Genomic DNA, 24333 nt, shown 5'->3' with positions numbered 1-24333 from the left:
TATCAAGTCAAATAATAAGAAGGGAAAATGTTTACACAAAGAAGTGACTAATCAAGGTATCAGAATTAATCCCGGTAACATTTATATACATTTTATATTGGCTACTAATAAAACTAATAATAACAAAAACATATTAACTCACAAAAAATGTCAAATACCTAACAGAGAAAACAAATGCCGATAGTAAAAATACTTTAAAAATAATATCACGTTATTTAGCATTTACAATGTAGGTATAGTGATTATTTAAGCTTCCTAATAATTTTTGATGACATACATATCTTGTATTGCCTACCAATAAAACTTGTTATTGCAAAAAAACATGACAACATACAGAATTACATGGCAGATGCTTAGAAAAACATTTCACTACACTATTCACAAAATAAATGTAATAATTTATTTGGCGTAAATATATCAATTATAGCATATACAAAATAGACTATATTATTTAAATGGATACATTCGTTACTAACAAACGTGTATGTATATATATATATGGTGTGTGTGTGTGTGTGTGTGTATTTACTGCTGCCACAATTTTTTATAATACACATACATAAAACAAAACATGGAAAAACGCATCAATATTTTTATCTTACATTAAAAAATGGATGGCTGGCACCTAAAATAAACTTGTGTTCTCAACAGTCATACAAAATTAAAAACGAGTGGGAAATATACACACATATATGATAACTTAAGACATAAGAGAGAATATTATTTAAATAAAAATATCAATATACAACGTTTTTAAAACGGACTAAAAAGTATAAAATAATTTATCCTAGTCTCATACAGATTTATAACCCCATCCAGATTCCTAACTCCACACAGATTGTCCTGTAATATTGTATTTATGAAATTTTAAAATCTATGAAAATGCCTGTCCACATAAAAATGAAAACAAATTACATTAATTTAATTAGTTAAAACAACTTAACACGTACTTCTAATGTAAAAATGCTTCTGGGCTCATGAATAAACCTAGTTATTTTTAATATGACCCACTACCATGGGAGCCGTTAGCGAGGGGCAGGAATTGCCCCCCCCCCCCTCCTCTAATATTTTAAAATTTGTGCCCCCGGACCCTCCTGTGCGCAGTATTCCATATTCTCCCACTCCCCAGATTAGGTTCGTCCCCCTAATTAATTTTTCCTAACGACGCTGGTGCCCACTACTATGGAGGCACAGTTTTTTATGGTCTATATCATAGGCGGATTTATGGGGTGTACCCTAGAAGGGTAAAATATGCACTGGATAATATGACTTATGCAGTAATACACAGGTATTATACTAGATACAGACTACCCGTGCACCCCCCCCCCCTCCCGTCACCCAAAGGTCATTCCGCTTGGGCCCCCCCAAAGGTCATTCCTATGCCCGTCCCCCCCCCCCCCCCCCCAAAAAAAAAAAGAAGGAATTCCTGGTTCCGCCCCTGGTCTATAGTAAGGAACCATCCCGGCGTTTGCCTGGAGTTATTTCAGAAAATATTGTGGAACGGGCCTTAGAAACACCGTAGACCATGTAAAATTAGTAATTACAACCAACTCTATTTTAAATGAAGCATATATTTTTTAATTCACCCTAAGATAAAATTTAAAGAAAGTAACTGACAAACCATTTTACATTATTTTGTGTAATAACTTACCGCTCATCGGCACATTCTTGGTACATTTAACATTCACCGGAATTAGATGCTGTAGAAACAGTTAATTGCACGCATTCGGAAGTAGATGCGGTAGGTGCGCACAATTTTGAATCGGAACCTTCACATTGTTGTGAAATATAATTTTTTAATTTTCGCTCTGCGTGAAATTTCTTTTTAATCCTCGCTTTCTTGTTGTTTTTTGTTTTCTTATAAGGCCGCCCAACCACAAATGTTTGTAGGGCCATTTGGAAACAAAATAAAATAAAATCTACTCAAACGCGGAAAAAAACCACTAGTTTGTGTTGCACACTGAGCGCCGCACGAGTGGAGCTACGGGCTGAGCTCGTATACCTGCTGCCTGCTGGCAGCGCGGCAACAGCGCGCGCCACGAGGCCAGGCCGTGCCGAGCTGCGCTGGCTCCAGACGCGATAACACCAGACACCGCGGCGCCTCCAGTGCTGCGGGCTGCATCCGATATATTCTCAGAATGCCAGGCGCAAAAAATACATGCACTGCTTGCATCCTACAAATCTGCTGCAATTTTATTACAATCCAGCATTGTGAAACATGAATAATAAAATGAAATCCAAACGCATTTCGCGCATGTTCTCATTTTCTTATAAGTATTACCATGACGTTTATATAGTCTAATGAAAAATGACTTATTTACATGCCTGCACACTTTTTTCGTAACAATTTATGAGTAATTTCATTTAATCCCTTCAATAGATTACTTAACATACTTCAATTATACCAAATTTCATTGACATATCTTATCTTGTTTTCAAGATTTGTATAATGCAAAATTGAAAAAAACCAAACTTTGAAAGCGATTTATTTAAAAACTATTTGCCTAAATAATATTAAATTTGGTACAATCGATGCTCTTCGCAGGATGAATAAATGTTACAAAGAAAAACGAAAAAATATTTTGCGAGCAGCCCCCTTAACAGTTGACATTTTCAGGTATAGATACTTTTCATGTTACCCTATTTTATTTGATCAGTTATCGTTTGCTCTTATGAACATGCTCACGCTGTGATTACTAATTCTTCAGACTCCTGACGTCATGAATCATTTCACGAACGAATCAGACCGGGCGCGTGGCCGGTTCTCTCATCTCGTTCTCTCGTTCTCTCCGCGTTTTCGTTCTTCCGAATCTTTCAAGGTACCGGCTCTCAAAGAGCCGGTTCTCTCGTTCTCTCCGCATTTTCGTTCTACCGAATCTTTCAAGGTACCGGCTCTCAAAGAGCCGGTTCTTTACATCGCGAACGAATCGCAAGATTTCGTTCTCTCAAAGATTCGTTCTTTTTGAACGAATCGTTAACGAACGACCCATCACTAGCACGCACACGGCGAGCAGAGCTTCAGGGAAAAACAACGCGATTTCCAAACTACTCAAGATATCCGAGTCGGGTCTGTTTACGAAAAGCATTTAAGAGTTCTCTGAGGGGCCGAAAAGTACTTTTGATTTCGGATTAAGTTTTTAAACCGTATTTTTAGAAGAGTTAAAATGGTTAAAACGCATGTTTTCAGAGCAATTTTTAGCCGTAAAACGACCAGTACAGAGACTTGAAAGCACTCAAGGAACTTGCATTACACCTTTATCTTCATTTCTCGTCCATATAATGTTAAGGTCACCGCTCAAATTTCACAGTTATCCTGTGACGACGAGAAGACTGCGCGCCAGTTCAGATCCTTGCGCTTAGAGGCGATACCGCACTAGAAATACCAGCGAGCGTCACGCTTATCATCCCGCCTCACTAACACACATACACCCCTGACGAGGCGGGCCCCTTAAGAGGCCGTGTCACAAATTTGCGCTCCTATCTATATCAATGTTATTTTAAAAGGCAGTTTTTCTCAAAGTCTATAAGAGGTAGGGGCCGGAAATTTTGCCTACTGAAAGTATACAATACATTTAACATAACCGCTTTTTTCAAATTTATTTATCATATCATATATTATTTCTGTGATGAAAATAATATTATCAATATTTTGATTTGTCCAGATACATTGAAATTTTGCTTATATTTATAATTATTTAGCAAAAACTGAAAACGCCATTGAAATGTATTGCATATTACCTTCCGATCAGTGTCTTCATGATCATGATGGGTTTATAAACCTGGGTGTAATCAAGTCTTTAACTATTACATGACAACATTTATACTTAATAATTTGGAGATATGCCTTTTCTATCCTCAGCCCCTGAGCTTTTACTATCTGGTCTGGCGACCGACCTGACACTCTTCAACCACCCCAGGGGTCTCCGATTACACATCTTATCAAAAAAAAAAAAGCTGTTCGTTCATTTGTTTTTGTGTTCGAGCGAAGGTTTACTTCTCCATTAGTGCCACAGAATTCACACATTTATGCCAAGGGAATATTCCGCTGATGTGACGCCATACGAATGTATTATTCGCGACCATACAACTTTTTTGTTTGCCATCGGGAAAATGATGCCGCAGTTTGATTTTTTGTGGTGATATAAAATAAATTTTCTTGGAATGTTCATTTTAAATTGAGCATTTTTAAATGTCAGCGTAGAATATGCTTATCTGCCCATTTTGTTTCTTTCCATAATAATGAGTAAAGTTAACATTGTCATAGACATTTTATTATATTCGTTTGCCGTCCAAGTACAAATGTCACACTATATCGCACGTAATTATATTTTTTTACTAATTTGTTAGTTGTCATTTTATTTAAGTTATAAATAACATTAATAAAAATTATTACTTAATAGTCCAGAATAGAGATTGAGTTATTATTCATTTAATAGGGGTTTAAAATATGGTACTACATACATATTTATATTATCTTGTTGTCTTCTTTGTAACTTTACTGGAAGAATGGCATTTGGTATGTATGTTAACTCACAATGAAAATACTTCAGAAGTACTCAATTAACAGTGAACAACCTAGGGCCTATACTAATTTCATTATGTTCATGAAATATAATTGATATTACTAATAATGAACTGTATGTGTTTTGCGTAGAGATATCGTACGAACTGTATGTGGTACAGACCAACATTAGCCAAGACTCTGTAAATAAGTAATTTCAGTTAATGTGTAGAGAATATTAAAAGTTAGAAATAATGATATATATAAAACAATGCAGAGTTATCAGCATAAAAATAGAAGTTGTTTTTACGTAGCGCCTACTGGAATGTATATTTTGTGTTGAATTATGTGGTATGATTAGTATTCTCTTATTGTAAGTGTGTTTTGTTAAAATCTTATAAAACATCACTTACTGTTGAAGGATTTTCATTTTTTTTGTGATGATCTTACTTAAACAAGTTTTAATTATATTACACATGTATATTTTAAAAGCATTTTAATGTATACTTATAGAATTGTAATAGGCTTTATACGGACTCTCACGATGCATGTGAGCATCTAAATTAATAGAGACCGGAAAAATTCGCGGATTCATTCGGCGATAGGCTAGAAGTCAAATACATATACCTTTTAGATGATTTTGCTATTGGCTTACTGTTCATCTGGACGAATCTCAACCAATTATAAAACACCAACCAAAGAAGGATCGAATCACAGACAAACAAGCTGAGACGACTAACAAGTCAGCAGCAAATGAACTGCCGTTATTTGCCCGAGTGTACAGGGGAATGTGCAGTCTATCCTGAAGGCCGTCGAAACCGCGAATTTTTCCGGTCCCTAATCTACATCAATATTATGGCCGTTTCACAAGATCAAATATTTATTGAATTCAATCTGTTGCATTCATTGTACATGATTTTCGATATGTACATTGAATTCAATACAAATTGAAGATGTTACTCAACTAAGCTTATTCTTATTAACTTATAAGTATTTTGTTTGTTCAGTACATAAAAGTAAAAGATTCGTTATTATTTAAATAATGAGCATCTTTAAGCAATAACGTTTTCAAAATATTTACATGAACATAATGGAATATATTTTTTAAATACTTTATATCTACGATCACATCAACGGCAGTATTATGTAATGAATGAGGTAATGAAATATCTTGAAAGGATATTTTCTTCTCTGTAAAGTAAATTTGTAATGCAGCCCTCTTAATGTTAGTCTTGTGAGTTATTTCGTCTTCTAATATGCTACAGCAATGTATAAAATTAAGTTTTGTTAGTGTTTTAGTCTTGTGTAATGTTAAAGTGTAATGTGATAAATTCAATAATTTTTTTGTAAGTTCGTATTCATAAAGGTAGGCTACATATCGTATTAAGATAAATAGTATAATATTTGTAAATTTAAATTCTTTGAAACAACGTCGATAAGAGGTTCACCTACCTCTGTTAAACTGTATGATGGTGCATTGTAAAAAATTAGGTAGTCTGACTTAAGTGAGATTGTATTTAGATTGTGTGTGATGCATATGCAATATCTAAGCATATGCATTTATGTTATTATCCTTTTAAAACGTTACATGATGAATTTCGTATACTTTTTAATGTCAACTAACATTATTTATCACAGACTATTACATCCAGATAAAGAATAATTACCACATGTTTGAAGATTAATTGTATTCCGATACGTTTAAAGTATTAAAATTTTTAGATTCGACTCATACCATAGTTGTATAAGTGAGGTTTCTTGATTCTGAATCCCTGCATCCGCAATTTCCTAGTGAGCCGCCGGTCAGATTGTCATCCTCTCAGATTGTCGAGGAACCAGATACATTTTTCGTCGAGTAAACTCGAGCTGTCAACCTTCCCACTAATCCTGTGATAAGGGTATAGTAGCTTTATCACGCGCTGCGGCTACAGTTCCTTCGGTTGAAAAAGCCACTAAATCTCACTGTTAAAAGAGAGAACTTCTAGAGCAGAATATTGGAAATAAACATTTACTGACACGGCCTCTTAAGGAGGCGGATAATGGTGACGTATTGGGGTTTGCGAATTGTAAATTTTGTACGGCACTCGTCTATGGTTATTTTTCCATACATAAATTAAAATATAAAAGTATACGCCAATTTTCGTAAGTAAAATCTTCAGTACTACCTCGAAAAACACGTATTTCATTTATGGAAAAACACCATAGCCATGTTTTTTTTTTAAGGTATTGACCTTTTTTGTAGTATTGCAAACTAGGTCTTTGTACCTGGTTTCCAAAGAACTACTTTGTAAAAGTAAAGAAAAAAAAATTTTTCTGTGTACCTACTACAACCAGCCAGGCATTAGTGTAGAGCATGTCTGCTTGCTCGTCATTCCGTTTGCCAACAGCAGCACTATTGATACGTCTCTGACGAATATCTCGTGTGTAGTATTGGGTAGAACTTCAAGATATGCCTTTCGACCTTTGTGCTTTGCCTACAACTGCAAACACCTTCTCTGTAAAGATAGGCTTCGTGAACTAATAGATACTCAAAAGCCAGAATCATCCGTCGTAGTACCGGCATGACTCATGTTAATTTAGTAACACCGCAGCTTGTCTCCAGGCTGTCAGCCTACTGCGGTACTGTTACAGATATGAACGTCCGAAAAGTACTTATGTACGTGCGTTACAAGTTATACTTAAGTTGTCGTAATAAAAAAACTTACTTTAATATTACATGTAAATATTTAATAGAAATAAAACAATAAAAGGAATGGAATGATATTAAGAAGTACGACTGTTAAAGTATAAATTCAATCAAATTTAAAATTTAAATAAATACTTAATATTTAATAATAATTTTAACACATATATAAAATTATTTATTTAATTTAGTTAAACATTTGATATACATTTAAATAAATGTTTTAAATGATATGGACCAGTATTCAATATCAATCACTTAAGTATAAGAATTAAAATAAATTTAAAAAAAATATTTGCATGTAGCCTTTATTTCATCTTGTGAAAATTTCGTTGTATGTTGCGCGCGCATCGTAAAAATTCACTCTCATCATGTTCCATAACGCGCCTAAAGAAGTATAACTTCAAAAATAATACAATGATCATCGGTTCCAAGACATATTACGTCTCGTGTTATAAATGTGTATATATATATATAGCCAGTAAGTATTCAACCTGTCACATATGTAGTTAACGGCGACGACAAAATAATTCTGTACTTTCGTATAGTGCACACTTCTTGGGAGCGGTTTCGATCAACACTTTACAGAACTGTTATCAAAAAACATTCTAATCCCGATATCTAAGTTCGAGTGTTAATGAGAATCCCTCTGTGGACGTCGCAAGTCTTTCGATAGTAAAATTTTATCAGTTGTGTGCTGTACATCTCTGTCAGTGAAGGATGAATGCTCGACGTTTATTTTTAACAGCAATTAAGGAGGTATTAAGTTCTCGGTAACTAATTGAGGATTTCATAAGGACGTAACCTCTTCTGCTAGATAAATTGAAATATAACAATATAACACATTCTTGCAAATTTGAAATTTATAAATAATATTTTTTTTCAGTTGCTGTCAAAGACTGTGACTTTACTTACACACAGAACTGAATGCTCAGTTGCCTGGCATAAAATTTCCGTTCAATTCACGAAATTACACCTATTAAATGCCGTATGCCGAGAGCTAAGATGTTACACATCAATAATTGCCAACTTGAAAAAAGACTACTTATAAATAATATTAATAATTATATACATGCTTTAAAATCTTATACTATAGTGATTGATATTGAATACTGGTCCATATAATTAAAAATATTTATTTATTGTGAATATTAATTATATAAATTGTGTTTATATACTTTTTAAAGTGTATTTATATCAGTCATGTTATGTTCCCGTATGTACAACGATGTCAAATTGCTTGTAAACTTCCATTGTTGCTGGCAGGGAGTGTCTGTAGAGGTTTTAGTAGTCTCCTGGCCGTTTACATGGGAGTGTTTGTGAGGTTAAGTTCCCGTATTTATTTGCATTATAAATTATTACATTATTATATAATAAATAAGGTTTAACATTCGGCGTTTTTTTATTTTCAATATTAATTAAAATGTGTACACATTTGTCTTAATATTGAATACTGAGTATTTATTTAAAGTTTTGTTTATTCAATTTATAGTTTACTAACCGTACTTTTATTATTTTATTTCTAATTATTATTTGCTCACATAATAAAAGTAAATCTGTTAAATCTGTTACTACGCCACTTCTAACGCGCGTACATAAGTACATAATAATTTTATTATTTTAGGACTTTCTCTGTAGTTAGTATTGTTTCAAATGTCTTTAATTTATTTGATGGTTACTAGTCATGGTTGAAAAAGTAAATTAATCACGTGGTTTTTTTTTTATTGTGTTGTTTGGAGCAAGCACCCCGCAATGCCAGGAAATGTACGCCCCTGGCGAGGTGACATCCCTGCCACGCGAGCGCTGCGCAGGGCCGCGGGAGCGCGGACAACCAATCAGAGAAGCCGGCGCCGACGAGAGGAACCACGGGGTCGCGCGCGATTGGTCGTGGGTGTCTCCGCTCCAGGAAGCAGCTCGTCAAGACGACGGCGACGATTGGCCTCGGCGCAGCCGTCTCTTGTGGTTCCAGAACAGCCGGCGACACAGAAGAAAAATAAAATTTTTTTTCTGTACTTTTACCAAATACGCTAGGGACCGGAAAAATTCGCGGGTTCAATGACCTCTAGGATGAACTTTATAGTTCTACGTACACTTGGTCAAATGTCACCCTCTCATTGGCTGCTGTCTTGTGAAGGTGTCCCAATGTAGCGGCCTGTGATTCGACACAGCTTCGGTTGAGAGTTTCTCACTGACCCAGAGTCATCCAGGTGAGTTGTGAGCCAATAGCCGAGGCAGCACTGAGGTATAACTATATGAATTTTAGGCTGTCGTGAAATGAAATCCGCGAATTTTTCCGGGTCTCTACAAATACCCCTCTGGAAACGAGTTGCCAAGAAATAGTTCTGTAATGCTACAAGAGAGATATTGTAATTTTTCACAACCCATGGCTATGGTTATTGTTTTTTTTTTTTTTTTCATAAATGAAATAACTACTTTTTCAAGATTATGCTAAGTAAATCTTACGAAAATTGGCACACGATTTTATGAATCGATCGATCGTTCATCCAAGCATAGTTTTTTTGAAACCATGGAAATCAAATTCAATCATTTTACCTTATTTTGTTTTACTATGCTTTTTTCATGTGCGCAGTTAATGCTGGAAAGCTATTCAGGGAACGGTTTGCAAATAACTGTAACTACTGGAGGTACTGGGAAAACACACAAAGTATAAATGCCATGATAAGAATCCGAACTCAGTATTAAATGGGAACGCTATTTTGTAGCGTTACGTTGTTTTCATGTAAATGTACAACAATGTTTCAAAGAAAACGTTGCATTAAAATTCGGCCTTGAAATTTTAATCTCATCGCGCCCAAAGAAGTTTAACTTTAAAATAAATTATCAAGGACATATAAGGTGATACAGTAGGCTTGAGATTATTAATTAATTTAGGCTTCTTTTGGCACAGACAATACCCAACTCTTGCACTTAACGAGTACTTAACATACATTTAAACCGCTTAATAATATCTCCAGTCAAACATGAAATAACATAGGCCTACTAAAAAATTTAAAGCTTACTGATAAATCAATCATAGCCATATAATAACCTTAAGCCTTGAGACGAATATTGGTATGCTACTACATACAAAATATTATTTTTAAAAGTGAGAAAAAAAATGAGAATGTATTATTTAAATGTTTGTGCGTGATATTGTCGTTCACACACACTAGCTCATTATGTATCTCCTTGTTAGATGTCTGCGAATTTAGTACCACAAACTTTTAAGAAAAGTGCTTTTTTAAGTATTTGGGTAGACTTTTGGTGTTCGAGCGTTCTCATCGAGACTGTCAAAGAAGCGTGATGTAGTGGCTGTGAAGGATTGTCACATGATTGTAGTTTTCAAGTAATATCATTAACATACTTCTAATTACCGTCTATAGTTGCGGTGTGAAACAATCACATAAATTACAATGTTAGGGACTTTTAGTTTCTATAGTGATTTGTGTCTAAGAGAGATCACAAACTTTCAACAAAATTACGTCGCATGATAACACACACAAATATTTAAGTTAGTGCAAACTCTGGCTTCAGGGTTAATGCGCTTTTGTTTCTGACTTATTATATTACTCAAATGTGTCTACCTTTAAATAAAACCTTTTGCGAAGAAGGTGTTGAATCAGACATTTATTCCTTTCTAATTAATTGTTTATTCACAAGTTAAATTACAAAAACATACATTTAGTCATGATTTGCGAGCTGAAAACAAAATGTGCATATTTGAATAATCCTTAGATCAGTATTCCATACTTAATGCAAAAGTAAAATTAACTATAAGCGAATCTAACGCTTAAATTTGCCGCATTTAATTTAAATAAATGGGAGCTATAGCAGAGCTATGGGGGAAAAAATTGCAGCAAAAATTAACCTATGAAATTCTAAATTTTATATCATGATAGTTTGAAGGTCGAAAAAATTGATTTCTTCCGTTTTCATGGCTTGCTGATAGATTAGGGTTACTATACGTTTGTCGCTAAAAAAAATGTAAGTTAGGAACATATAAAAGACTTATATTTATATATTAAATTAATTTAATTAAGCTTGATTAAAAATTCAAATTATCAGGTATTTGCTTTCTTAAAAATTATGAACCATACATAAAAAAGAATAGCATTTGTAGCCAAAAGGGTCGTACTTTAATTTTACTTTGGGTAACTTCAGTTGATTACTTCAAAGTCATGACTAAATGAGTGTCAACCAGTCTATGGCACGCAGCTGGATTCTACAGACATTTTAATGATGTAGTTTTAATAGTTCATGTTCGTCTTCAGGACGTAGATGCTACGTAGTCAAACTCAGAGGCGGATGCACACGCTGAGATTCCAGGCGAACTTTTCTTTCTGCGCAGAAGTTTAAGAAAAATCTGTAACAAGAAAAACAATTATGTATCGATTGTTTTATTGCACCAGGGGTCTGTTTTATAAAGGTACGAGTCTGGTTATTATTAATTGAAAAATAATAAGCTCTTGTAAATCACAAGTTGTTGCGAACAAGCGTGTTTCACTTGGATTTTGAAAAGTTGTCACTTACAGTAATAAGTTTCAGTCACGTGGGACTAGCGTTCTCCGTTCACTTGTAACTTACGATAAGTATGTGTTATCACAACCACACTTGTAACTTTACTATATGACCGTGTGGCGGACATAGAGGAATTACATACACTCACTGTAGATCTATGACTTACCTATGATTTTCTATTATAAAACTGTATTTACCCCTTTTGCACTCCCTTATGAATGGAATTTCAAAATTAGGCCTATTTGTAGTCTGTGTTACTCTTCAGCCTATAAATTATATGCAAAAAATAATGTCGATCCGTTGCTCCGTTTTGCGTGAAATAAAGGGAAAACAGACAAACAACTTTCGTATTTATAATATTAGTAGGGATATTCAGGGGTCTTCTTCAGGCAGACCCCTGGAAAGTGTATATATAGAGCCCTAACACCTCATACCACTCAGTTGATTCTCAAGATGTCTGCTACATTTCAGAGTGAAACATTGGTAGAATCTATCACTGCTGTGTTGTGACTGTTGTATGTGTGATGTAAGCTATTTACTATGTGTGTTTACCTACTCTTACCTTAACATTCAGTACGATCACCTTAAGCTTGAGTAGAATCACACTTAACTCTTTGTTTTATGCTAACATTTATCATGTTAAATTTATCTTATCAGCTTTATTAACACCAGACGGCTAGTTTTTTTTTCCTGACTTCAATTATAGTCATTGTTATTTCTTACTGAAAAAACAGTTTTATCAGAATTTAAAAAAATATATACCTTACCTATAGTATTCAAGGATAATATAGCTTCCTATTAGTGAAAGAATTGTCAGAATAGGATCAGTAATTACAGAAATTACCCCTACATCCAAACTACAAACTTATAAACAAACTTTGCCTCTTTATAATATTACACAACATCGTTCTACAGAGATTACGGCAGACGTGGTACTTGGCCCTTCCTCTACGACTATCTACCTGTCACTTGGCTGGGCACACAATCTCCTGAGGGTGAGAGATAGGAACCAAAGGTACCATCTTGTTTTCAACAGTTATTTTCATACGACAAATTTCTATCGTTTTCAAAATTTGGCTTCGTTAAAGCATGTTATATAATTTAGTGGAATGCTTGATGTTAATAGTGTCTGTATGGTACAACTTTTACCCTGTGTAGTCAATGGCATTTTGGTATTTTATTCATTTTTATGAATACTATAGCACTAATAATACAGTCAATATACTTACACTATATTATGGGCTCTGAAAATCTCTTAATGTGCGATCCATGTCTTAAACGTAGGCAAATTTGATTTATTTCACGACAAAAAATTATTGTTATGGCCTAAAACTGTTGAAATCTTTATGGCATCTTGCGGTTGCTACATCGCTATTATATTACACTTCGCACTCCTGAATTCTGTGTCTGGGACTATTTATGGATTTTATTTCCACATGAATGGGTGTTCTTAACCGTTCTCTTTTAAGGGCAGTAAGTTTTTAAATGACTTTTTTTTAGCATCTTAGTGATTTTGGTAACCTTATACTACACAGAAAAAAATGTTTCTGTACTTATACAAAAGTATTTCTTAAGAAAATTTGCGCATAATTATATATTTTAATATAAATTTCATTCAAACGTATTTTTTAAACCATGGAAAATATAATATATTATTCAATAATAAAACTCTATTTTGTTTTATTACGCTTATTAATGTCCAAATTTATGTCTAGAAAGTTATTCAAGGAACGATTTACAAATAACTTTAATTTCCAATTAGAGGTATTGGGACAACACAAAGCATAAATACCCGGGTAAGAATTTTGTAGTGACACAGTTGTTTACATATGAATATTTACATATGAATAGTTCTGTTCCAATTACAAAAATACTTTTGGACAGTTTGTATCGGTATCCTGTGAAACTCAGCAGATCAAAAAATATGGTCAAAGAAACTCACATCCTCTGGCCTTCCTCCTGAATGAACTCGCCAAGCAAAAGCCGGATATGATACCGACCACCTGGAAACAAAAGACACACCAAAAATGTGAAAACTAGAAAAAATATGTATGTTTTAAATCATTTCGCTTTGATGCGAACATTTATGGCGTCACTAAATCAACGCGAAGTACTAAATACAACATGACTATACTTTTCTTATTAATTACATTCGCAGCCTTGGAATAGCTCTCAAACAGCGCGTAACAGCGCGTGGTCTAACCTAAACGCACAGAGTTAAGTAGGCGTCCTGTCATTAAAGCATATTCGGTTCAGAACAGATGGAATGTTTTTGGGGTAAGGTTCATCATGTGTTGCATCATGACTTCTGGTTTGCTAGCTCTTTCCTGCACGACAGTTGTGAAATAATGTCAAATCGAAGCGTCGGTTGCCAGCTTTCAACAAGTACTGAAGTGGACTCGGCTTTCAATCCAAGAAGTGGATAGCTGTTTGAAATTAAAAAAAAAAAAATTGGTGGCCACCTACAGTTAGGGGCATGTGCCCGTTTGTTTGGGCAAAGTAAAGTGATGAGGTTGAGCTTCCCTGTCGTATCACGACATTACGACTAAAAAAAAACACAAATGAAATATAAATACGCTAATAACAATATGAACATGAAATTACGAAATTCTTAACGACTGAAAAAAAAAAGAACACAATAACAACATGAACATGAAATTATGAAATGCTTAAACTTATTTCGCTAATAGCGTTGAATTTTCTTTTTTCTGAAAACGTAACTGACTGTTTTACGGAAAATAAGTATTTTCCCTCACCATGATGCCGCTGACGGCGGCCGCAAGAGCGCCGATTATCGTCCCGAAATCTTTGATGAACGATTTCATTTGCTGCACGCATCCTGCCTGGAACACCTGCTTCTCGTCGTGGAGGTCCGAGCAGTTGGCAGCCCCCTGGGTGACGCAGCAGGACCTGGGCACGGCCGGCAGGGTCGCGTAGTCCGCCGGGCCGACCGAGCCGCAGCAGTGCAGCTGCAACCCAGCACGTCGCGTCTACGTCACGAGCCGGGCTTTGACATGTTGCCAGGAGCTGGCCGACGGGAAGCCTACGATTCACTCGTCCTTCTGGACATACCCGAATACTCACGTTGGCAAGCCTTCTTTTCACAGACGAGAGAGCCAAACCCGAAGTTACCCGAAGTTCCCCGAAGTTCATGCTAGCTTTTTTTTTCCGTACCACAACAGGTGTATTTATTTGGGGGAAACCGTTTACATGATTTCACAGTATCTTTAATGTAGCTCTCCTAACCAAATCAACCGTCCACAATGTTTTAAAGTATTTATAATGTAGCTAACCTAACCTAATTGACCATTAAATTATCATGAGTTGTATATTTATTTACAATGAACAAAAAAACCGAAGATGCACGATCGGGCGTTTGGCTCTCTCGTCTGTTGAAAGAAGGCTTGCCAACGTGAGTATTCGGGTATGTCCAGAAGGACGAGTAAATCGTAGGCTTCCCCTGACCCGACAGAGTCAAACGGTTTGGCCAACGTGAATGCAATAAGCAGAAAACTTTCAAATGCACAGAAAGATTTACACGAAACACGTTTCACAGTAACGCTTTTGCAATGTCAAGAATGTCGGCACTGTCACACATTGACTGTCACACAACCATTAGTCATCTTGAGGTCCCCCCACCAACCTGGGCGCACACGCGGTGCACAGAGCTTCAGAAGAAACCACGCCGTCTGAAAACTACTCAACATACCAGAGCGGTGTCTGGTTGAGAAAAGCATTCTAGAATACGTTGAGTAGTCCTGTTTCCATATTATTAGAAGAGCGAAAATGGCTGAAACACGTGTTTACGAAATAATGATTAGACATGAAACGCCTAACACTGACCAAGTGAACTGCATCACACCTTTACTTTAATAATTTCCTCGCCATAAAATGTTATGGTTGCCACTGAAATCTCACTGCTGTCCCGTGCACGACGAGAAGACTGCCGCAGCAATAATTCAGAGCTTTGCGCTTAGAGGCGACACCGCGCTAGAAGCACCAGCGAGCTTCGCACTTACCATCCCGCCTCACTGACACAAACACACTTCCTGACTAGGTGGGTTCCTTAAGGGTACACCAGGTGAAAACCTGTAGCCTATGTAGTAGTTCCTATGCCATATGCACTATAAGGAGGTGGTTCATCTTTCCAATGTCAAGAACGAGTCCGCAAGGTTGTTCCATGCAGGCATGGGCGTGGATGCGAAAAAAAATAAGAGGCGGCAGGGGGACATGGGCTCCCTGAAATGATTAAGCCCCTCACAGAGGCAATCATAACTGTGAAACGGGGGGATGATAAGCGTAATTGACAACGCCAAAAGAGTTTTCCGCTCATCGGGTGCATATAGGCCCTGATATAGGTGAAATTTGAAGGAAGGAGAGGCCAAGGACAAACGTTGCAATTTAAAAAAAGACGGACTCACGTTCTCCTGTATGGCGTCGACCGCGGCGCTGTTGTGCGTGTAGTTGTGCACCGCGGACTGGAACTCGGCGGTGAGGATGTCCTCCACCTTGTCTCGGAACACGAGCGCCACAGTGGCGACGGCGATGCCCACCAGCAGCAGCGTCATCAGCAGCACGGAGAACTGCAACACACGCGCCGCCGTTGGCGTAGCTGTGTTCATAGAGTTGGGGGGGGGGGAGGGGGACAAATAATGATTTTGATGTCACGTAAACCCATTCCTCTCTTATTAAGACGGGGGGGTCCCAGAGTCCTCCACCGGAAAATTTTGATTTTAAAAGTGCAAAATAGCGCTTTTCAAGTAGTTTTTGTATCTAACCATTGGATACATTGATGTTCAAATTATTATTGTTTCCTTAAGATAAAATTTGATGAGTGAAGAATTTACAAATAAAGTTGGACAGAATAATATTATAAAATAAAAATATCACGGTCTAGAAAGTTGGGGGGGACAGTCCCCTCCACCCAAAAAGTTCAGGGGGACACGTTCCCCCTGTCCCCCCCGGTTCCTACGCCCCTGCGCGTCGCCGTCAGACTCCGCGGGCCACGGCGTCCCGGGTCTCGCCGTCGAGTCGAGGACAGTTCATAGGCCAATAAATTCAAGAAAAATTGGTTGTCTGTAAAGTCGGTCTACGGACGATAGTTTAACGTGACAACGTCCTAACAAAACATTGATGTAATGATTGCATACTTTTATGAATAAAATGGAATCATCTTTAATTTTAATAATAAAAGAATAAATACTTGAAATTATACTAGTAATCAGATTTTTAAAATGCAAGAATAATTAACCTTTATTGCCAAAATTGTTGTTGTAATAAGCGTTGGAAACCACATTAACTTTTCACTTCACTTTATAAACAGTCGACGAAACAGTTCCCGTGTAGATGACTTGTAATTAATTTTAAAAACTGGTGTTTAGCTATAAAGTTTAAATATAATTATGAACAAGTTTTCATATAAATAAATTGTAATCAAATATCTAACATAACCTATTATTACTGCACTTGCAGACAGATGATACTTTTTTAATAATAAAAGAATAAATACTTGAAATTATACTAGTAATCAGATTCGTTTTCTTACGTACATTTGACGTAGAAATTATTTCATATTACACATTTATAAACAAAGTTTTAAGTTTTCTCTTCTGTCGGTGTGGCGCAAGCGTACAATGAGCGTAACGGGACACAGCGTAACGGAACAATGAGCGTAACGGGACACAGCGTAAAGGAACAATGTGCAAAACGGGACACTTTTTCGTGCGTGCAGCCGGCGTTCATCGATTTATTAGACGTTGTCACGTCAAAAATTTTAAGCAAGTGATGTGTAACATCTAACCTCTGTAACGAGCAAATTCACGTGTTACCATGTTGCAAATACACTTATAACACGAAATTCGGGCACTAAATTCACCGCAGAATTATTTAAAATAATGCCGAGCGTGATAGATTCACGAAAATTGTGTTTTCAACTACATTTCTGGACGCGAATCGTACGTAGTTTCCGCACCCGCCGCTAGAGTTCATTACGTCTACTACTGAAACATTCGATTTGCAGAGCGAAATTTTAAACTAATAATGAAACGGCTCCGACTAAAGCGAGAGAAAAATTGAAAAAAATATCAAATACCTGCTTTGGACCTGATTTTCGACATTTGTTAAACTTTATTAAAGAGTTAATACTATAAAGTTTCCATTTTGCTTTGTGAACTTTGGTTCGCGCCGTCCACCACAGATGGCAGCACCGTGGTTGCATTGTGGCAGCACCGTCGTTTCCATGCGACTTCCGGTCCATTCACGAAATTATTCTTACTAAATGCCATGTACCGAGAGCTAAGATGTTACACATCACTAAACATAAAAAAAAATAAAATAAAGTCTGGAAGTGTTTGAGTTACAGGATTTTTTTTCTTCAAAATTTTTAAAATCTTCACTCTGCATATAATTATCAGACACTGTGACTACAAATTTTTGCTACGCAATCCTGAATTACTCTACTACTATTGATAAATAATTCTAACTAAAATCAGACATACAATGATTTTATGGGGAAAAAATTTGCATTACTTATACGAAAAAAAAGTAATGACTTTGAATGACTATTTGCTTCAATGGGCATTTTATTGAATCGTTATATATTATTTGTGAGCCATGAGTGAAATAACAGCGTGTTAAACAATTAATTATATATATATATTTTTTCTTTTCAGAACGACTACGGCTGTAATAATACTGTCAAGTGACACTATTTTATGGTGTGTATATGTATTTATAATTAGGGACCGGAAAAATTCGCGGGTCCAATGACCTCTAGGATTAACTTTATAGTTCTACGTACACTCGATCAAATGTCACCCTCTCATTGGCTGCTGTCTTGTGGAGGTGTCCCAACGTAGCGGCCTGTGATTCGACACAGCTTCGGTTGAGAGTTTCTCACCGGCCCAGAGTCGTCCAGGTTGAGTTGTGAGCCAAATGGCAGAGGCAGCACTGAGGTATAACTATTTGAATTTCAGGCTGTCGTGAAATGAATCCGCGAATTTTTTTCCGGGACTCTAATTATAATTAGAGACCGGAAAAATTCGCGTATTCATTTCACAATATGCTAGAATCCAAACAACTGTGCCTTTATATTGCTTCTGCGATTGGCTTACTGTTTATCTGAAGGATTTTGAGCCAATGGAAAACCTTCAACCAAAAAAGTATCGAATCGCAAGCGTCCCAGTTGACACGTGTCACGAGTCAGTAGCCAATGAGCAGGTGGCATTTGCCCGAGTGTGTTGTGTGGAGTCTATCCTAGAGGTCATCGAAAGCGCGAATTTTTCCGGTATCTAATTATAGTTAACGATGGCATGCGAGATGATGTTCGGGGCGGCGCGTGACTGCATAGAGGAGGGTTGGAGGAGGAGGGAGGAGTACTCACGGTGGTGACCATGCAGCTGCTCTCGCGCACGGCGCCGCAGCAGCCGTAGAAGGCGACGACGAACACGAGGGCGCCGACGACGATGAGCAGGACGGGCGGCGCCGAGAACTTGTCGTCCAGGAAGCGCGACACGGTCTGAAGTCGCAGCTTCATGAGGATCCCCACCGCCAGCATGGCGAGGCCGGCCAGCTGCGGGAACCACACATACCTATCTTAGAACCGTCATCAGTTAGAAACTTCGAGAAAAAAAATCCACGTAACTTAGAACTGTCATAAGTTAGAAACCTCGAAAAACATCCACGTAACTTAGAACTGTCATAAGTTAGAAACCTCGAAAAAATCCACGTTACTTAGAACAGTCATAAATTAGGAACCTCTAAAAAATTCCACATAACTTAGAACTGTCATAAGTTAGAAACCTCGAAAAAAAATCCACGTAACTTAGAACTGTCATAAGTTAGAAACCTCGGAAAAAATCCATGTAACTTAGAACTGTCATAAGTTAGAAACCTCGAAAAAATCTACGTTACTTAGAACAGTCATAAGTTAGAAACCTCGAAAAAATCCACGTAACTTAAAACTGTCATAAGTTAGAACGATCATAACTAGAGTCCCGGAAATTTCTCGGATTCCTCTGGCCTCAGGATAGAATTCAAAGTTATAGGTGTGCTCGACCCATATTTACTTTCCCATTGGTTGATTTCTTAGCGAGAACACTTTTATCCTTGTTATTTGGCACTACCTGATTCGCTTACTTCGCTCCAAGCTGGACATCGTTGGCTCACGGTCGTAGAGGGGCGTGTCCAAACAACTGCGGTCCAATCATGAACACAGTGCGATAGTGTGGAGGTTTGCATTCTAGCTTGCGACTAAATGAATCCGCGAAATTTCCGTGACTCTAATCATAACTAAGAAATACATAACTTAGAAACACAAAGTAGAAACACACAACCTAGAAACACAAAATTTAGAACTGTCATAACTTAGAAACAAGCAATGCCGTACCACATAACTTAGAAACACACACTTAGAAATTTATATCTTGTGTGCTTCTAAGTTGTGACAGCACCCCGGCGAGCTGCGATTGCGTCACGACACGCGCACACGTCCATTAGCAAGGTCTCAACGCACACGCATGTCTCGTTCGCTTTATTGGGGTTCCCGTTTTTTTCTTACTAAATCACACAGTTTTTTTTTAATGGACAAAATAGCCGCGTGCTCGAAAACGCTCACACAGCTGACTTATTTATGAAAAGGAAGACTAAACACCAATTTACATATTTCTAATTCCAAAAATGACAAACTTCCTTTCATCCCTTATTTAACCCCCTTAGGGGATCGACTTAAAAAAAAAACTCTTAATTAATCACCTATGTTATATAAGGAACTCCTATGCAAACATTTCATGCTTATAGACGGTTTAAGCTGTGCATTGTCTGTCAGTCAGTGTTAGAAGCTATTAAAAATATGGTGCTGTAAATTAAAATAAACATGAGTCTGAAATTTTAAAGACAATCTTTGGCTGTAGACTGATCACAAAAATTATAATAAATTGAAAATTCATGATTACACTATTTAAGGTTTAAATTGCTCCCTAGTGTTGATATACCTTAAAAAAAAAACTTTATAAATATGCAAATTGAAATTCAAATGTTCATAAAACTTCACCACTGTCGTCAAACATACAACTTTGGTCCAGTAAGAAATCTAATAAAAATACTGCCTTATATAGGTATATAAAAGTGCGAATAATTAGCTTATGTTCATAAATCCTCACCATTTACTTGCTCCCATTGCAAGAAATTTTAAAGATCAAAAAATTGTGTTATCTTTAAAACAACGTGAAATGAGGATAACTCTGATATTAATTTTTTCCACTCTTATTCAAGACAGTAATAAAACACTGTGGTACTTACCGTAAACACGAAATTGAAGATAAACAGCGTGTACTTCACAAAGCTGATCCCGCAACCCATGGCGACGTCGATTTTTCTCACGAGCACAAAGAAAAATATGCGTGGTTGTTACACGCTGCACGGGGGTTTCTCGGGTGTCTCGGGTAGGCCTACTTGGACAGCTGCGCAGGGTGCTATTATAACGTCGACGGCTGACGTTATCTCACGCCACGCACTTCGGCTGTCGTGATAAGGTGCGAAGTGGCGCTGAACAATCTCACGCGACTCTGATTGTCCCGACGCCGAGGCGAAGAAACACGGTCGGTTCCCAAAAATACACGCAGTGGACTGAACAACGAATAATAAACTGGCGAAAAGAATTAAGGGATCAGAAAAAAAAAATCCTTACTAATATTTAGGAACCGGAAAAATTCGCGGATTCAATGACCTCTAGGATAGTCTCCATTAACCTCTGCACATCTCAAGTAAACACGCGTGTTCATTGGGTACTAAATTGTGAGGCATCTCCACTGGGTAGCTTGTGATTTGACGCTTCTTTGGTCGATAGTCTCTCATTGGTCCAGAGAGCTCCAGTTAAACTGCGAGCCAATAGCAGAACCAGCAGAATTGTACACATGTTTGAATTTCAGCCTATCACGAATTAAATCCGTGAATTTTTCCTGTCTCTACTAATATTATAAATGCGAAAGCAACTCTGTCTGTCTGTCTGTAGCGCTTTCACGCCAAAACTACTGAACCGATTTAAATTAAATTTGGTACACAGATAGTCTAGAGCCTGAGAAAGGACATAGGCTACTTTTTAATGCGAAAAAATGGTTGTAAGGGGTTGAAAGCGGGTGGGGGATGAAAAGTTGTACGGAAGTATCGTCATTTTTAGAGCTAGAAGCTTGAAACTTATTTTTTAGGCGGTTGATTCGATATAAACAAATATGACATTCAAAGTTTGTAAAAGTTTTACCCTCAAGGGTGTAAAATAACAGTAGGGAATAGGGGATGAAAGATTGTATGGAAATATGTAAGGTTTATGTGAATGTTTTATAAGTCTGCGACAAGAGACAAAATATTAGAGCTATTCTGATGTAACATTTACGGAGTCATTAACAAAGGTGAAACTGAAGTTAACGCGAGTAGGAAACTTGCCAAGCACCGCGCCGTACACAATGAGCGCTGTGCAGCCGCGCGGGGGGGACCAAACAAGAACAATATAGGGGTGGCAATACGTCACCTGGAACTCTCCGAGGGCCCGCGGTTCGCTTCCTGGTGTTGGCAGTCAAACCCGAGGCCCGCAGCTGCTGTGACGACACCTATGTCCCGACAGCAAACAAACCTCCGGGCCGTAGCGTCATTATGGAACCCGACAGAAATGGTTCCGGCAAAAGGTTTTGCCCCTGTAACACCAAGTTACGATTGTGAAGTAATTTTCTTGGGCTTGCAGTCAGTCTCATACTTTATATGTACAATAAATAAGCTCCAAAATAAATAGTGAAAAACGAGGGAATACGTCATTCAAATGGTTACTCCTGTAGTACACTATTCTTGCAGGTCATTCAAATGCAATTTTTAATTTTATAATTGTAGGTACGGTACGAACTGTTGGAAATATTTTCGCTGAATTATCTACACAACTAGAAATAGCACACAGCAAATACGAAAAAAAATGTACGTGATCTTTGACAACACTTATCTTAAGGATCTGTCAGACTGTCAGATATCTGTCTCCGACAATAGAGTTGGAGGGGTAGTATTTGACAGAAAAATGGCTTCCAATTTTATCCATCAAATATATTTGTACAGATAACCTCAAACATGGTTTTAATCATGTCACATTATCAAATAGTTATTCCTGGTCTGAGCTATTTCAAACTTTTCAATTTTATAATTTATTAATGTATCGCAGTGATGGATTGAATTTTTAAAGTTGTAATGCTATTTGTCTTTTTTTAAATAATGTATAAATTTAATGTACAATAATATTCGTTACATAATTAAATAAATTTTCAGTTATTTTTTAAAGTTATAGAAATACAATTTTCTTTTTACACAAAAATTCTTTCGCACACGACATTCATATTAACATTGTTTTAGTTATTTCCCATTTTTAACCTATTTAATCACTCAAGCGTTTTTCGCCATTTTGTAGAATCGTTGTGTTGGAAACGGATGTTATCGCCGTTTTCGCTAGGCACGATTTTAATTGGCCGATCGCGTCCAACATCCAGGATATCTTGAGAACCTGTCCTATATGCAAAATATATTTCATGGAAAATCAAGTCACTCAACTTGTCAAACAAACGTGGCTGCGCTTATGACTTTTTTTTATGACGTCATAACTCTACAACTTTATTTAACACAGCATATTGGAAGGTGTTGGAAGTGGAAATTTGACAGTCTGACAGGGTCTTTACATAACTGTAATGATTTTCGCCGAAGAGCTTAAAGATTGCATTTTCTTCATATTCAAGTCATCTTCTACAGTACAGTAATAATGCAAGGAAATTACAGGTTGTTTGGAGAACTGGATGCGGCAGTGATAGCCAGCCCGAGTGTCAAGGCCACCTTACACGATCAGTCCAGCTCCCAGTTCTGACCGCTCAGCCCGAACTGAAAGTTTGGACTGAACTGAAGACCTTCTCCACACACGACCAGTCTTGTGCTTGCTGTTGGATGTATCGTTTATTCTTAGAAAAAAATAGCAAAGCAACCAAAGAGTCTGTTACGTAAATTAGCTGATGGACCGATGGAATATGGACTGATTGTTTGGACTGGAAATTTGAACTGGCGAAACGCTGTTCCCACACGAGGGCAGTTCGGACTGAGAGATCTCGATCCCACATACCGATTTGATGTTCGGGGCGACGGAAGACTGCCATAACGCGAGTATTCCGCCTGGCCTCTTCGAAAAAGGCGGAAAAGTACCATATGTTCTAAGGACGAAACGGAATTCTGCCATATTTTCTTACACCCTCCATGGAATGAGTACTGCAGCATTGCCCTCGAAGTAGTGTATAGAATACTCGGTAGGTAGCGCTGTCAACCCTCTAGCCGTTTTTCAGGTTAATTTTTTAAGATTACAGATAGCGCTTCTGACGGTGATAGTTGCAATTACAAATCACTTCCAGATCGCGGACGGAGGTAGCACTCTATTCTTATTACGACGATTAACAAAAAAATACATGTGGTACCCATATTTCATCCTGTCAAAATTCCTAATTCTACGGAATGAGTAAAACGGCCTTTCTCGTAAAATTCTAATGTAACTAGCTTCATATAATTTACATTTTTGCACACTGGAATAATTGAAGTATTTGGTAGATCATTATTTAATGAGTGCAAA

At 37.1% G+C, this 24333-nt stretch overlaps 1 protein-coding gene across 1 annotated transcript in view; it reads right to left on the bottom strand.

Moving 5' to 3' along the window:
* LOC134533387 (uncharacterized) overlaps positions 1-21158 on the bottom strand; it is a 52661-nt gene extending 31503 nt beyond the window's left edge. Inside the window, exons 1-5 of the mRNA XM_063370908.1 lie at positions 21000-21158; positions 19084-19272; positions 16124-16285; positions 14459-14671; positions 13645-13705 (exon numbers count right to left, since the gene is read on the bottom strand). Coding sequence (XP_063226978.1) covers positions 13645-13705; positions 14459-14671; positions 16124-16285; positions 19084-19272; positions 21000-21059 — 685 coding nt within the window. The 5' untranslated portion in view covers positions 21060-21158. The remainder of the gene's footprint in view (positions 1-13644; positions 13706-14458; positions 14672-16123; positions 16286-19083; positions 19273-20999) is intronic.
* Between the last annotated feature and the right edge of the window lie 3175 nt (positions 21159-24333).

This window comes from Bacillus rossius, chromosome 6 (genome assembly GCF_032445375.1).
Source record: "Bacillus rossius redtenbacheri isolate Brsri chromosome 6, Brsri_v3, whole genome shotgun sequence".
NCBI lineage: Eukaryota > Metazoa > Arthropoda > Insecta > Phasmatodea > Bacillidae > Bacillus > Bacillus rossius.
Note: the sequence above shows the minus strand (reverse complement) of the source record. Positions and strands in the feature narration are given on the sequence as shown.